Source organism: Papio anubis, chromosome 9, assembly GCF_008728515.1.
Source record: "Papio anubis isolate 15944 chromosome 9, Panubis1.0, whole genome shotgun sequence".
Taxonomy (NCBI): Eukaryota; Metazoa; Chordata; class Mammalia; order Primates; family Cercopithecidae; genus Papio; species Papio anubis.
In genome coordinates, this window is record NC_044984.1 from 74,873,828 (window position 1) to 74,890,679 (window position 16,852).

The window sequence follows — 16,852 nt, forward strand, 5'->3', positions numbered from 1 at the left end:
TGGTTACTCTTCTTTTAGTTTCAAGAATGGAGGAAATGTTTGCTTCCAATGGAATAGAAGACATTTTTCTAATGATAAATATTGTACATTTGAATTTCCGAATTTCATAAGCATACATCAAAATAAAAGTTCTATTTATTATATTAAGTCAGGAAGAGATAATTTGAGATTTTATTTCATACAAAAGACAAAAATACACTGCATATTTTATTGCCACATCATATATATGGTGAAATAACGTAAGAATAAAAGAAATTAGAACAGTTAAGCAACAAAAGTCTTGAAGAGCAATAATCCTTTTAATATTAAAAATAAGGCATTCATAGATGTTGCTTCTGCATGACAAAGATGAAAATATAATGGCCATTTTGCAAACTCAAAAAATAATTTGGATGAAGAAAACAATAAGTTTTGTATTATGTATAATTGACTCAAAAATGTGGCATGGGTCATGTGGTGGCTCATGCCTGTGATTCCAGCACTTTGGGAGGCGATGTGGGCAGATTGTTTGAGGTCAGGAATTTGAAACCAGCCTTTCCAACATGGTGAAACCCTGTCTCTTCTAAAAATACAAAAAAAAAATTAACTGGACATGGTGGTGCGCACCTATAATCCCAGCTACTTGGGAGGCTGAGGCTGGAGAATCGCTTGAACCCGGGAGGTGGAGCTTGCAACGAGCCAAGATTGTGCCACTGCACACTAGCCAGGGTGACAAAGCCAGACACCATCTCAAAAATAAAATAAAAATGCGGTATGTTGTTTAATGATATAAGATAAAACAATAACTCTTTCTCTGAATTAGAGAAAAGACTAAACAACAATATAAAATAGCACAAAATAACTATCTCAGAGAACTGCATTTTATCCTAATGACATAAAATCGTACTCAAGCACTTACTAATATAACATCTTGTCAAAACCTGGATCTTCTCGATAAAGAGTTATTGATTAATGGGTAGTTTGAAATCAAATTGTTTAAAATTTGAGTAACTCAAATAAAAGACCACCTAGTTTTAATAATAAATATTATAAAAGTTTCTACAATGGATTATATAATCAGAAAACATGTTATCATTAACTATCTGAGCCCATAACGAAGAGCATCAGAATGGAAGATCAGGGCGAAAAGTCAGAATGCAAGCTGAGATTTAAATTGGATTACCCTGTGAATCTGAATGTACACCTGTAAAACAGAATAAATAAGGGAAACAACGTTCAACCAACTCAAGCTAACCGTTCTTTCTCTCACATGCTCTTACCTAGATCATTGAAGCCAAATTGCTTTTGTCCTCAACTAATCCGTATAATAGCCATAATTCTACTGCATGCTCAGAGTGTATAGATACAAATATAAGCATGAAATTTTTAAAAAATGGCAGAAATATTTAACTTGAAACATTATAGTCTTGAAAATTATATTACTCATCTACTTTTCTGATTATCCTTAAAGTCAAAAGCAATTTGAGTGGTGTGTATATATGTGGTGGTGATGTAAAGTCAAAAGCTGTTAAATGTCTCTGTGGTGCACAATAGATACTTAATGCTGAGGAAATGTACAACTTTAAAGGAGTGTGGGTGTGAAATTAGTACGGAACGAAATGGGAGTCTCGTAATGTGCATCTCCTATAGACCACCAAGACTGGAAGACAGCAAGAAAGGAAAATTCCTGGGGTAACACTTAGGTTGTGAAAACCACAGGATACCATACTCATGAGGAATTTTAACTACCCAAACATCTGTTAGGTTAAAAAAAAAATTCAACAAAACATGCCTCATCAAAGAAGTTTCTAAGGAATGCAACTTTATGATCTAAAAAGAAGAAAAACTAAATAGAGGGCAAAGTACAATTTAACATTATTTAAAATTAGAAATAATGTGTTACTGTATGTTTGGTTGTTTTCCTTAGTTTCTTCTAAACTGTGTAATGCACTTATGTGATAAATGTTATAGTAACAGAGATAGAAATTATCCTTTTTATAAAGAAGTAATTATATCATGTTAAGAAGTGATTTTAGCCATAAATAAATAGGAATCTATAATTCAAGACATTTAGAAGTTCATTTGGTGGCAGTGCAGTATTAAAATGGGCTCCATCTTGCTACCACTAGAGAAAATAAATATCATTTATTCTAGACATGATGGTTGCACTTCTGAAAAATTAGTTAGATGCTGTTGAAAGTCTTCTAAATTAGGTGCGCAGGACTCCCTAATGGGTAATTCAAGACAACTTCTCTGTCCTCTAGGCCTGAATATTGAAGTTATTGGTATAACCACTTAGATTCCCACAGACATCTCAAATTCCATATTGCCACCTTCTCTTGCAAGTCTTTTCCTTTCTATGTGTTCCGTGTCTCAGTTTACCACACCATTATTCATCTAGTTCTTCAAACTAGTTACCTAGAAATCATTTTTAGTTCTTTTTACCTACTCTCATCCCCCACAAGGCAAAACCTGAGTCCTACTGTATTTACCTTCTAAATATCTCTTGTATTTGTTTATTTTTCTTTTCAAGTGTCTCTAAATCCAGACTTTTACATTTATCTCTTAGATGATTACAAAAGAGATTAACTAGTATTTCTGCTCTCATTTTCTACCATTCATCTGAACTCAGCATTTCAATACACCTGCCTGACCATGATGTTCCTCTGCTGAAAATCTTTGATCATTTTCTATTTGCCTGCATGTTAAAACTATGCCCATTAGTAAGCTCTACAAGGTCACTTATGATTTGGTTTATATTTCTCATACAGGCACTATTCTTTCTCCTTTATGGTCCAGAATCTTTGCTGTTCTTTCTTATTGTCCTTTCTTTCCTCCTCTTCTGGTGACCAGCTATCTTTTTGCTATGTTTTTAAGTAGCTCTTTTGAGAAGCCTTTCAGAAATCCTTATTTCCAGTCCCACCTCCCAAAACTTGTTTCTCAACAAGTGAGCATATTGCATCATAGTTATTTCTCTCTCTTTCTTTTGTGGGACTTTGAGTTCCTTAAAAGCAGAAATAGCCAGCTGAGCATGTCTTATGTACCTTTCTGTCCCCTGTGCCTACTTTTAATCTAAGACTTTTTATGAATATGGAAGAAAGGCATTTGACTTTATTGTTAAAGTATTACAGTGTCAAAATTCTCCATATTTTAAAATAGTTCATACTGATTTTTTTCAGTTTTTTTGGTCTAAATCTTGTCTTTCAAATACTTGCATTGTTACTGCCAAAATCAAAATTCTCCTGGCCAGTTACTTTTCATGTTTGATATATTCAGCTTCTTTTATTTCACAAAACCAGTCTATTTTATATTGTTGATCATTTTGTGACTTTTCTTTTCATTAATTAACATAAGAAATATAAATAATTGCATATATGAAATATTCCTATTACATATAAAAATATGAATTATTGCATATAGGAAAGAAATAATTATTGCATTTAGGAATATTTCAAACAGTGAAGGAAAATAATAAATGCCCAATTCAGAATAGATTGGAGAAGCATTAAAAATATCTAAATGATTAACTGAGATAATGAGCTGATAATAAATATGTATAGTGAGACAGAATTATAATAGGTTGATGGTCCATGAAAGAACAAAGAGGAAGAACGATGTTTAAATTTGGAGTGCTAAGTGTGATTACAAAGAAGAGATATATGGGTGAAATCATAATTTAAAGGAAATCATAGAAAGCATATAATATTAAAGTAATAAAGCATTCAACTATATATCTGATTTCAAAAGACCTTATGCTAGGTTATGATGCAAATATTCTAGAATTAAAATAAAAATACTTGTCTTGAAATCCTATTTACATAAGCAAGTGGAAAGTTGTAGCAAAATCACTAAAAATCAAACAGAGAAAAGTGTAAGGATTATCACTGTTTTTTTTTTTTTTAATCATCAATATTTTAGAAAGTCTGCTTTTCATAAAGGAAAAAGGGGAGGAAATTTTCTCCCCATTTATAACTTAGCTGTATTTTATCTTTTTAAACTTCAAATGAATTCTCCTATTTTCTCTGGGATCTCAAACTAAATTTCATGTTGAATCGAATTAACTTTTATGCTTCTGAGAATCTTCTTTCTGTTCATTCAGCAAGAAGCGTAAAGTAGGTGTAATGCCTTGTGAATTTTTGTCTTTAACCTCAATTCTAAGTTCTAGCTCAGCATTAGGCCCTAGGTCAGCAAAATTTCAGCTCCCATTTCTTCTGCATTTACTAAGAAAGTAGAGAAAATTCTGATTTAACTATGAAAATTCCAAATTATAGAAAAATCCTAGGATTACTATGTATGGAGTCTTGGTCACTTTTTGTTCATGCCTAGTAAATAAAATGAGAGCCCTAGGCTGCACAGTGAAGAATATTAGCAATGACTTACCTTATTGGGTGTTCGCTATGTGCTGGTACTATTCTAAGTATTTAAAACATTAATTCATTCATAAGTCTTTATTTCTAGCACAGTCTGCACTCTTAGATCTTGACTAGGACTTGAGCAAAGCCTCAGGGTTTTAGACAAGTACCAAGAGATGGAGAGGTACTAGCTAATATCACATAGAGAAGCTATCCAACTGCCCAATCATCTCCCAAGACAAATTGAGTGAGAATTTTGACACACACCTCAAAATTATACTTTTGAGGTTTCTGAAACCCTTGGTTTTTATTTTTCTTTAATGATATCCTAGATATTTTTTTTACCCCAATTATGCCTGCATACAAATGAATATGAGAAGAAAATAGCAACATTTATCCTGGTCCTAAGACTCCATTATGGCGATGGCCTTACCTGAATTATTCCAGGTTGTTCCAATGCAGAGCTTCATGGTAGCATGAAAGCGGTGATATTTTATGCTCTAATGGAACATGCTGACCTATTATTATTCTAGAAACTTTGAGATGGGAGGAAGTGAGTAGGGAGAACCCTCTTCATAGTTTATCCAGAATTAAAATAGAATGAAAGGTAGGAGGAGACCAGTCTGTGGAGAATTTGATGGCTCGATACATGTTTCCATGTTGATTACCAGCCCCCAAACTTCCTTTATATCTGCTTCCCTAGTCTTCACAGAAGGAATAATTCAATTCCCTTTTTCCACCCCTATTTCTAAGAGTTGTAATCATTGGTCATCTAATCTGAAGAGCAGTGTCACTATATCTTCAAATGGCATGTTGACATTATAGAGCAGTGGTTCTTAAACTTGAACTGCAATCATTACAACCACCTGGAGGACTGAGCCCCACACTCACGGTTTCTGATTCAGTAAGTCTGGGGTAGTGCCTCAGAAACTGCTTTTCTATGGCTTCCCCAGTGATGTTGATGCTGCTCGCCTGGAGACACATTTTGAGGACCACTGTTGTAAAAAGTTGTTTTATAAACATGATGCTATTCTCAGAAAATATATATTATCTGATTCTAAAGTAATAGTAGTTATTATAGTATTTTCATTCTTACCTGGCATGGCCAGTATTGAAACTGAGAGGGTTTTTTTTGTATTTTGTATTTTTTTCCAACTTAAGCCAGTCTGAAATTAGTCAGAAAATAACTCATTTAAGCATCAAATAAAATATCATACAGTGAGGTCTAATACTATGAACATCCATGAATCATTCTTAGTACTCATGAATCTAATCTGACAAATTCTTGGGCTTGCTGTATTTGTAACACCATTATACTATACCCTCTGCAGCACCACCTTGCTGTTAGGAAATCTAATTAGAAAACACAATTAACATCTTATAAAATGACAGGAAATATTTCCTACACCAACAGTGGTGTTGCATTTTGGTCAGCGAAATCCCTGGGCTCTAGGAAAACATCCAAACTACAAAAGCATAGCCAGTTATCAAAGTGTTTTAACCAGTGGACAGGAATATGTCCTGAGATACTCTTGCTGTGTGGAAATATAATGAATCCAGCTGCAGAGCTACTTCAGGGCGCTTGATGCCCTGAATTGCTTAAGACACAGGAATCCACCAGCCTGTTGGATTTCTTCTAATCCTGAGAGACATCTAACACTCAGTGTTAATTTGTCCGGATGTGCTGAGTCAAAGTCGACTAGTAGTCCTTGAAGTTGTTAATATTTGTGTAGCTGAGAAACAACAGAGCCCTTCATTTAGTGATGACAGTCACTAGAAATCTGGTGGCCTAGTGTACCAAATCCTGAAACTAAAACACCCTGGATGGTAGGCCCTTTTAGTAAACTTTTTATACTGAACTTAAATTCAAACAGTTGTGCAGACAATTTAAATTGCAGCTATATAGAGCTGAAGTTTCCTGTTTTGTGAGTTGCTGTCAAACCATTGATTCATTTGTGTTTATTCTTTTAGAAAAGTCATCATAACGAAGTACGTTAAAAACCACAGAGTATTTTCTAGAATAATAGTATTAGGCACACTAAAACTTGTAGGTTCTTAATCAAAGTGGCATGGATGGGGGCATTCAAACTTTCATATGGACTAGGCAAAATGATGGTCTATCCAGACTCACCTTTCAGCTAACACACTTAGCATCAAGACACAGATGGATGGGAAAGATGACCCTGACCCACGTAAGACCCACATTCCTGTGCAAGTATAGAAGCATGATAATCAGGAAATGATGGTTGTTAGTTACAGAAAATGCATTATGGTGAAAACCAGGGGGAAAGTGCTTATGAGAGGAAGTGATTGGATTATGGGGAATGAGAGAATAAGGATAGATCATTCCTACTGAGTAAATTGCTGTGATTTATAACAGAAAGGGTAGAGTGATATCTTGGCCCATTACTGACTAGATTCATTTCACAAACAATCCTAAATCAGAATGTGACAGTATATGGGGAGACAAACAAAATCTCCCAAAGATGCTTATAAGTTACTAAGCTTTTAAACTGGCATATTTTCAACTCCTCATACCTTTGCCACCATAAGCTCCCTTTATTTTTGTAGTTGACATTCATAAATGTAATTTTGTAGCCACCCTTATGTGACACTAGTAGTAGTTTACTATATGCTGTGATAACAGAGAAAATGCTGGATGTATTTTATTATATGTTTTGAGAATTTTGTTAAATTTCATAAGAAAAATACCTAAAATAATTTGTATATGTATATAAGTATATTATAATACTGTACAATACTAAAATAATTAGATGCTGTTTTATAATAGACGGGCATAAATATTTCTCTTAAATTACCTGTGAATTAATCAAACAATTATCTTTCATTGGTCCAGACAGGTGAAACATATCTTGTTATATTTTTTATATATATATATATATATTCAGTTATATAAGTTTACTTTTATTTTTTAGTTTGGATTTAGGAGCTCTAATCCTTCAAGAATACAAGTTGGCAAAATACATGCTGAAAGAAATTTTTGACAAAGGATTCAACACAGGAAACTTGTGTAACAAGACAGGCACTTTTATCGAGAACTTTATTGAAAATGCAAACATTGTTTAGAGTGATTGTTTCTTTTAAAAAAGGAAGAAAGGAGGGAAAACGATTTTGGGAAAAGTTCAAGAAATGACTTTAAAGCATAGCTCAGCAAGGGGCTAAATACCTTGCTTTTTTATAATCATTGATCAGTGCAAGGAACTTAAAATATTTAGTAGTATAGGTGATTATATGTGTTGTCATGAATGATCTTTGATGTCACTTTTCTTTTAGCTCTGCTTGGGGTCACACACTCCCTGATGAGGGCTTTGATTGCTAGTATTAAAGGAATGATTGCAGCGTTGACGTTTTATTGTGAAAGAAGAGAAGTTGAAAGTAAAGCGTTATATTGCCTTCTGAGCTGGCATACAGACATACTCACAAGCCAAAGTTTCCTTGGGAAATGGTTTTGTACTTTGTCCTCAATTGAGACCCGAGGAAGCCATTATAGAGCAGAGATACAGAATTTTTTCCAGATACAAGCTACCGCAGAAAAATCTCACAACTTTCTTAGCCGCAGAAAATTCTCCATACATTTTTCATGATGTCTGGGCAACAATAATGTGCCACTCTACTTGCTTGCTAGAATGAGTTAGGTTGAAAAGTAGAGCTCCAACAGCATCGAGTAGTATATGTTACAGAGGTACATGAATCAAATAGATTTTGGAGATGACCTTTCCTTTTTGATGTAATTAATTTTAGCCCATGTTTCTGGTATGAGTTAGATACCAAGGATCACAATCTATCACAGCCCCTTCTACTTCATGGTGTTTGTCTTTTTGTTCATAATAGCCATACTTACAAAGGAAGACATTAACGCTGGTCTTAGTGGCCTTACATTATCTGGCCCCCATTTCCTCTCAGATTCTCATTCCAACTCACTGGGCTTCAGCTTCACTGTGGTCCTTGTTATTCTTCGGACATACCAGCCGAAATCCTGCCTCAGGGTCTTCGCACGGGCCATTCTCCTCCTGGACACCCTTCCTCCAAACAGTATTCTCTCACCTCCTTCAAATATTTGTTTAAATGTTATCTGTTTAGTGAGGCATGTGCTGACCACTATATTTAAAATAGTAACACCCTTAAGCATCCTCATTCCCATGACCTTGTCTCATTTTTCATCATGGTACATAAGACTTCCTAACATGGTATATAATTTACTTGTGTATTATATATTCATTTATTTATATTTTTCTAATATATACTATTTGTCTCTCAATTGCATTAAAATAGAAGTTCCATGATCTTTGTCTCTTTGGTTCTCTTCTCTATTCCCAGCACTTCCAAAGTGCCTGGCATATCATAGGTGTTCAGTAAACTGTTACTAAATGAAAAAGGTTAAACAGTAGAAGCTTTATGGGTGGATCAAAAGCTACCTTGATCACCTGTATGGGATTTTTGTCCTCCTAGTGCCTAGCACATATTAATTGCTTAATAAATATTTATTCATTCAATGAATGCATAAGTTTATTCTCAAAGCCAACTAAACATTTGGTTATAATAAAGACAAGGGGACTCTAAAATATTTTCCTGTTTTATACCACTTGAAATGTGTGGCCGGTCAGAAAATCGTTTCTCTCCACACTGGTTCTTACAGAGCTGGAAGTCAAATTTTGCAAAAAACATTAATAATAAAGGAGCCTTAATACATTTATTCATAGCTCATATCCCATCCTCTTTTATAGAGTCAGAGGCAGAAGAGAGGCCATTGAAACCCACAAAGCATCTTATATTTATATTTTTCAAAGCAATTAATTATGCTGATGGTGGGAGACCTCTTATGGCTCTCATCTGTTATGTATAATTACCTAAATGAATTAGGCTACAATTTGAGGCGGTTTTCCTAAGATCATAAGCTAGCAGTAAAAAGAATGAAAATGTCTGTTTATGCAGTGTATGTGCATGATTCCTTGATACCTTAGTTGTTGGAGAAACTGTGTACCCAATTCTGTCTTCATCATTAGCACCTCTTAGCTCATCAAATCCCTGAATCCTGGAGCATCCTTTCTTCACCCTCTCCCCTGGATGTTTTCTTGGCAATATGAAACTGGATCTTTGAGTAAGGGGTGTCAATGTTCAGATTATTGCACAGTTTTCAGAAGTACAAATAGGAAGAGTATCTTTGTCACTCCAAAGGTATTTGTTCACTGAAACTTCCTAAAATGTATTTTCTAGATTCCTGTATGGTTACAGTCAAGCACTATTATTAAAATATGTCAATGCTATTATTAAAATATTTTTGGATTGAGTTGTGCACCTAAATTCCATAGACGTAATGTTATATGCCTAAGAAATATATTCTAAATATCAATTACTTATTCATAGTTTAAAGATTGTCACCACTATTAATCTCTTAGTCTGTTTTGTGTTGCTATAACAAAGTATCAGAGACTTGGTAATTTGTAAGAACAGACATTTGTTTTCTCATAGTTCTGGAAGCTGGGAGGTCCAAGATGAAGGTGCAGACAGATTTGCTTATCTGGTGAGGGTTACACCCTCTGGAGGAGAGGAACGCATGTCCTCACACAGTGGAAAGCAGAAGGGCAAGCTATCCAAATGCTTCATGAAGCCTCTCTTATAAGGACCTTAATCCCATTCACCATGGGAGGCATTCTCATGATGTACTCACCTCTTATAGGCCCCACCTCTTCATACCATCCCATTGGCCATTGCATTTCAACATCTAAATTTTGGAGGGGACACGTTCAAATGATAGTAACATCTTATACCTATCTGGTATTTAAATAAACCTTTTGACTCTCTTCAGAACGTGTGATTCACTTGAACAAGATACACTACCCATATTTATACCATCCCAACTTTTATCTGCAATTTAAAAACAAGGACAAAAACTTTCTCCATTCTGATCCTATTTGCCTCATTCCAAGCTCATCTTTCCATTTGCCAGGTAGGCAGCTCAGACTTCTGGAGGTTCTCAAACTCAACAAATACAAATCCAAATTTATCATCTCCTACCATAGTCTTACCCCACCAAAATCAGTGTATGTTCCTGAATGAGATGGTGTAAACTGTCAAAATTCACCAATATTAATGCATGAATTAGCTTCTACTACTTTCTCTATCTCAATTTGCACCCACATCAAATTATTCCCTGAGTTCTTTTTATTAATCTTTCTATAGTGACTCTAGGTTTCATCTCCTCCTATCTATCCCTTCTGTCACTATTCCTATTTGGGATCTCATGTCTTACTTGGCTTTTTGGAAAGAGCTTATCTACACTCAGTGTGCTTCAGATAACTTTTTCATCGCTACCTGAGTTGTCTTCCTAAATCAATGGAAAAATAATTCCTTTCTCAGAAACCTCAGTGGAATCCCACTATTTAAAGAATAAACTCCAAATTCTTTTACATAACAATGAAGTACTCTCTAGCTTAATTCCTAAATTACTGCTTGGGCTTGTTCATTTTTATTCCTTCATAGATGCTAGTCTCTCTGTAATAGTTCTGTTTCTTGGATTTAGGGATTCTGAATCTTTTTTTGTACCGTGAATCCTTTTGGAAATCTGGTGAAGTTTGTTGACTCCTTCCTAGAATAATATTTTTGTACTTGTAAATAATAACATTACCAAGATAAGCAATTCTACATCAATACAACTCCATCTGTCTGTGGATCCTGTTGTTTATGTCTTTGTGACTTTTCTATGATCCTCCCCTTATCATAGAAGTGCCCCAACCCTGCTGTATCCTTCGCATCTATCAAGGCCTAGTGCAATTCCCACCTTCACAGTGCGTCTTTACCTTGCAACCCTGCCTCATCTGTATCATCACTTTGCTCTCTCATTGTAGATTATATTTATAGTTATTTATTTCTATTTATCCCTTATCTTTATCTTTTATGATATCTTGATAATTGACGACAATGTGGCAAATACTGAACTAGTCACTTTTACATACTTTGTTTTCATAATTCCTTTTAAAGCACTATAAAATATTCATATGATGGGGAAACTGAGGTTCAAACATTTTGGTGTTTGACCAAGATCATACAACTTGTATTCTTGCTAGATTATGAATTATTTGAGGAAAGGAATATTTTATCTTCCAGATTATATCTTCTAAGGATCTGTGGGATAGTACTTTCTCAATAATGTTTGCCCATATGTATTTAAAAATTGAAAATACTGGGAAATACTTATCTCCCAATATTTAATATCATTAGAACTGACTAGGGGCCCCGAAAGAACAGAGGTGTGTGCAGCAGTGTTCTTAGGTTAATGTCTGTGTGAAATTAACTGTGGCTAAACCTTTCCCTGCATACTATTATCTCTCCTAATTCCTAGTGGCTTCACAGATTGAAATTGTACACATAAGGATTTTAAACAGAAACATTTTTAAGATATTGTCTCTTGTTTTGAATCACTGAAAACATAACAAAGTAGGACAAATTAAGAAAGTAGAACAAATTAAAGAATTTAATTGGAATCATGAGGAATTCAAGAAATATTTGAAGATTGCATTTCTAATAATAGATCAGAACAATTGAATAACGCTTTCGTATTCTCCACCCTCAGCGAAAACAATAAAATCAACTCAATTTACATTTGTAAAACAATATATGTATACTTTCATTATACCAGTTTTAATTTTCAACTGTGCTTCTCTATCTCTCTGTAGTCAAATACTACATTTCTGCAACGGTTTTCTTAAAACAGCATTGCTAGGTTAACTGTTTTAAAAGAAAAATATTTATTTGTTTAAAAAGGTTTACTTTAGCAATAGTAATGCTTTCCTTTCAAAGTATTATTTCAACTTTCAAAATAATGTACTTATGATTTTAATTAATTAAGTTTTCATGTGGAAGTTGTTCACGTAGAGTAACTAATTTTAAATAATTGGATCTTTTTATTTGGTAATGCCTTTAGCACTCTGTGAAGTATAAATTAATGTAAAATTAATTCATTATGACTATCCATTTTTCATGGTCTTTTCTATTATTATACTGTAGCAAGTGCTAATTCTAATGTAGCGAGATAATTGATTTTCTATTGTCATAGCTCCAGATGGTCCTCCTGAAAATGTTCATGTAGTAGCAACATCACCTTTCAGCATCAGCATAAGCTGGAGGGAACCTGCTGTCATTACTGGACCAACATATTATCTGATTGATGTCAAATCGGTAAGGCATGTCTTACCTTCTGTAAAAGTCAGTATAAAATTGTTAATAATACAAGATTTGGAACCAGACTTTTTGAATTTGAATTTTGGCTCTGTTAGACACTAGGAAAATTACTTTACTGTTTGTGTTTCAATGTCTATATCTGTAAAGTAAAGATTAATAATAGTAAACAGGGTATGAGGACTGAATCAGTTAACATGCATAAAGAACTTGGAACGTTACCTGACACATGATAAATGCTCAATAAATATAAAATATTAGTAACACTATTATTATATTTATTATCAGCATATAGAATATATATATCATATGTGTATATACACACATACAAGTGGTTGAATTGGTAGTAATACAAAGATCTGGTTTACATACAGTAGAAAGTGATTCATAATACAAAATGAGAAGAAAGAAGGCATTAGGAGAAATATCTTCTAGATAAAATAACATCAGAACTAAGTCTTGAAAAATAAGTGAAGCAGAACATAAAAGGTAAATGGGAATAGGGGTATAAAAAAGTAAGCCTCATTCAAGAAAAATCAAGTCTTTTGGCAATCCCAGGTCATAGCATTTAAAAAAAAAGTTCTAAGAGATGAGGCTAGATCTGGAGGCCGACTATATAACAAGTTACAGAGTTAGGGTTTTACGTTAAGGGCAGTGGGGTGCCAGTTGGTGATACAGATTTCTACTGTGTAGGATAGGTATGGTTGCAGTGTAGAGGACAGATTTAGAGCAGTATGGGGGTGCAAAATCAGGCAAGGAGACAGGAAACTATAAAAGGGCAAGGAGCTTCCACAGGAGGCCTACACGCCGCCGCTTGTGCTGCCACCATGTCTCTAGTGATCCCTGAAAAGTTCCAGCATATTTTGCGAGTACTCAACACCAACATCGATGGGCGGCGGAAAATAGCCTTTGCCATCACTGCCATTAAGGGTGTGGGCCGAAGATATGCTCATGTGGTGTTGAGGAAAGCGGACATTGACCTCACCAAGAGGGCGGGAGAACTCACTGAGGATGAGGTGGAACGTGTGATCACCATTATGCAGAATCCACGCCAGTACAAGATCCCAGACTGGTTCTTGAACAGACAGAAGGATGTAAAGGATGGAAAATATAGCCAGGTCCTAGCCAATGGTCTGGACAACAAGCTCCGTGAAGACCTAGAGCGACTGAAGAAGATTCAGGCCCATAGAGGGCTGCGCCACTTCTGGGGCCTTCGTGTCCGAGGCCAGCATACCAAGACCACTGGCCGCCGTGGCCGCACCGTGGGTGTGTCCAAGAAGAAATAAGTCTGTAGGCCTTGTCTGTTAATAAATAGTTTATACACACACACACACAAAAAAAGGGCAAGGTAAGAGAACAGAGGAAATGTAACAAGAAAACAGAATGAAAAATAATCTAAATCTATAGAATTTGGTGAAAAATCAACTAACTCATGATGGTGAGTGAGTAGGATAATTAAGGATGATTGTAAGTTATATGACATAAGATTATGAGGAGGAACAGATCTGTAGAGGAAAAGAATGGGTTCAGTATTAGACACACTGAGTTTGAAATATGTGGTAGTCCTCCAGGTCAATACACACATTGGCAGTATTAAATATGGATCTGGAGCTCAGGAGAGAAATTCTGGATTTGCAGATTTGGGAAATGTTAGTATTTAGAAGATAGTCAAAATTATAGGAGTGAGTGAGATTCACTATGGAATGTGCAAAGATGACAACCCAAAGATAGCATCCTGGGGAATATCAATACTTAAATAAGAGGCCACTGAAGAGATGGAATGGGAGTAGACAGTCATTTAGACGGAAATCCAGGCATGAAAGTCAAACCCTGTATGTAAGATAGGATGCTCAATGATGTCGATAATGCAGAACTATTAGCCAGAATAAAGATTGGAAGTATTTCCTTTGCACCCTGCTTGGGTTTTGCTGAGCCCGTTGGACACAGTTTTCTAATAGCATCTTATGCATTAAATTGGATAACATCGTGATTTCTCCTCCTTTCTCTCTACCTCTGTCTCTTGTCCAGCTTTAACATTTTATTATGTCTTTGTAGTATTCCTTAAAAGGAGATATAATACTTCTATCTCAAAAGACCTGTCATCATTAAAATAAAATTTGAAGAATTATTGATGTATTTGTTCTCCAATTCAGTCTCTATTTTCTGTTCCTTTTGTAGAGCATATTTGTGAAGATTTTAGTACATAATTAGCCAAAAATAATTAGCATGAATGATGAATGTCCTGGGAATATGCATTAAAAACAAATTATAAAATGATAAAGCTTTACTCTGTCAAATGAAAGGCACTTTATTAACGAAAATAGTTCTCCCTTGGAAATTCTGCTTAAAGGAAGAAAAAAAACATCTTAAGAAATGATTTTGTAATCTCATTCTTGTAGCTTTCTTGCTGAGTTTCAAAGTGAGCAAGGGAAAGAGAGTAGAATGGGAAGATAACGAATATTTTAATTGCTTATTTTATACAAGTTACATGTTCGTCTCTTCCTATGCATTATCTTATTGCATGTTATCTAGCAATATTTTGATGTACATATTATTACCTTCATTTTGCAAAAAAGAAATCTGAAGCACAGAGACGGTGAATAACTTCTCACAGAGCGAAGACTTGGCTAAAACTATCAGATTGACAATGGCTTGACAGGAGAAAGGGAAGGCCATTAAATAGAAAATAAAATTTGCCAACATAAATATAGCCTTACAGAAACTCCTTTAGATCAACAATAGCAAGAACAGATTCAGACAGAACCTAGTAATTCACAGTTTCTTTAGGATTCTTGGAATTAAGTAGAGGCATTTCCTTCCTTCCTTCCTTCTTCCTTCCTTCCTCTTCCTTCCTTCCTTCCTTCCTTCCTTCCTCCTTTCCTCCCTCCCTCCCTCTCTCCCTTACTCTTCCTTCCTCACACATTTTAAAACACTTCCAATGTACCAGAACTGTGCTAGACGCTGGATATGTAGAGGTGAACAACTCTGATAAAGCATGTCTGCAGCTCATTTCATTAATATGTAATTATCAACATTCAAGAATCATTGGTTCCCAGACTAAGGAAGAATACGTAGCGTTGCACTTGGAACTTATTGTGCAGCCTGTCTTCTACAAAATACTAGCCACACAGATAAAGCTCTTAACTTTAAAAGTGTAAACAAAAGTTGTCATTCTTAAAGATATATTATAAGAAAACTTTATAAAATGTAAATATCATCCTAGATGATTCTGCTGGAAATTAATGCATTTATGGTCATTTTCATTGTTCCTTTTATTCTTTCACTGAACAAATTGTTATGAGTAGCTTCTGTTCATCAAGACAAGGATGAAAAACATAAAGCTCTGCTGTCAAGTAGCTCACACCCTAGCGGTACAAACTGGAATAGAAACAGCTAATTATAGAGTTTGAGGTATGAAGTTTTGCGGGGAATATAAGCTAACAAAGTAATTAAAGTTCCTGTTATGGGGGGCATAGAAGATAAAGGAGACTTCATACAACAGGTTAAATATATTCTGGGACTTGATGAATGAATAGGGGTACACCAGATGGGAAAGGGTAGAGGCAGGGTAGGAAGGGAAGAAAAAATAGGAAGTGGGGCAGGAAGAGGAGAAACAGAGTCTAATTGCTGATAATGTATATAAAGTCACACTTCAAAAATGATGAAAGACTTTTATAATAATAGATTATCAAGTACAATATGAGCAAACAAACTTGGAATTGATTGAAGGAAAATGAGTCAAAAAGACGTGATTTCAGTCCTGGGTAAGTGGACAAGTAGTAGTTAACAACAACAAAGGTGTAGTAGGTCTAATAAAGAAAGGTAATAATGATCTTTTTTACTGCCACATTTGAGGACTGAGAATTCCTTTCAGATTTTGTTAAATATTTTTAAAGATATAATATATGCATGCCATGTCATATTTTTATGGCTTGATATTTGTTATCTATTGTTTTAATGGAAGGCATTGGAAGAATAATAATTTATAAATAGTTAAATTTGTAAGATCAAACCCAGTGACCTTGTGGAAGTGTAGAATGCTATGGACTCTTGAAAGACCTGGACTCAAATCCTACCTCTGCTTCTAAGTAATCCTGAGGAGGTCACCTCACCTCTATAAAATCAGAATTCAAATAGCTATAATAGACAAGTGACATGAACCAGTAGTCAAAGTGAAGCCAACTGAGTGGGATTCCAATGAGCGGGACCCAGGCCCCTTTACAGAGGTCAACAGTTCCCATCTCCACACCTCTCAATAATATTTTTTTCAGCATGAAATTAAGCCCAGTCTTAAGGGAAATGCCAAAAAGCATATGTTTATGTGA

General features: G+C 34.9%; 1 protein-coding gene, 1 long non-coding RNA gene and 1 pseudogene across 4 annotated transcripts in view; 2 read left to right on the plus strand and 1 right to left on the minus strand.

The window, feature by feature from the left end:
- PTPRQ (protein tyrosine phosphatase receptor type Q) overlaps positions 1 to 16,852 on the plus strand; it is a 219,140-nt gene that overhangs the window by 132,055 nt on the left and 70,233 nt on the right. For both annotated transcript variants that reach the window (XM_031650636.1, XM_031650637.1), the window contains exon 27: positions 12,406 to 12,527. In XM_031650636.1, the coding sequence (XP_031506496.1) occupies positions 12,406 to 12,527 (122 nt within the window). The remainder of the gene's footprint in view (positions 1 to 12,405; positions 12,528 to 16,852) is intronic.
- Positions 1 to 16,852, minus strand: part of LOC116268902 — a 132,216-nt gene that overhangs the window by 17,765 nt on the left and 97,599 nt on the right. The gene's annotated exons all lie outside the window — the stretch shown is intronic.
- Positions 13,247 to 13,851, plus strand: LOC101025417 (annotated as a pseudogene). Its single transcript, XR_634870.2, has one exon. The product of XR_634870.2 is annotated as a 40S ribosomal protein S18 pseudogene (transcript).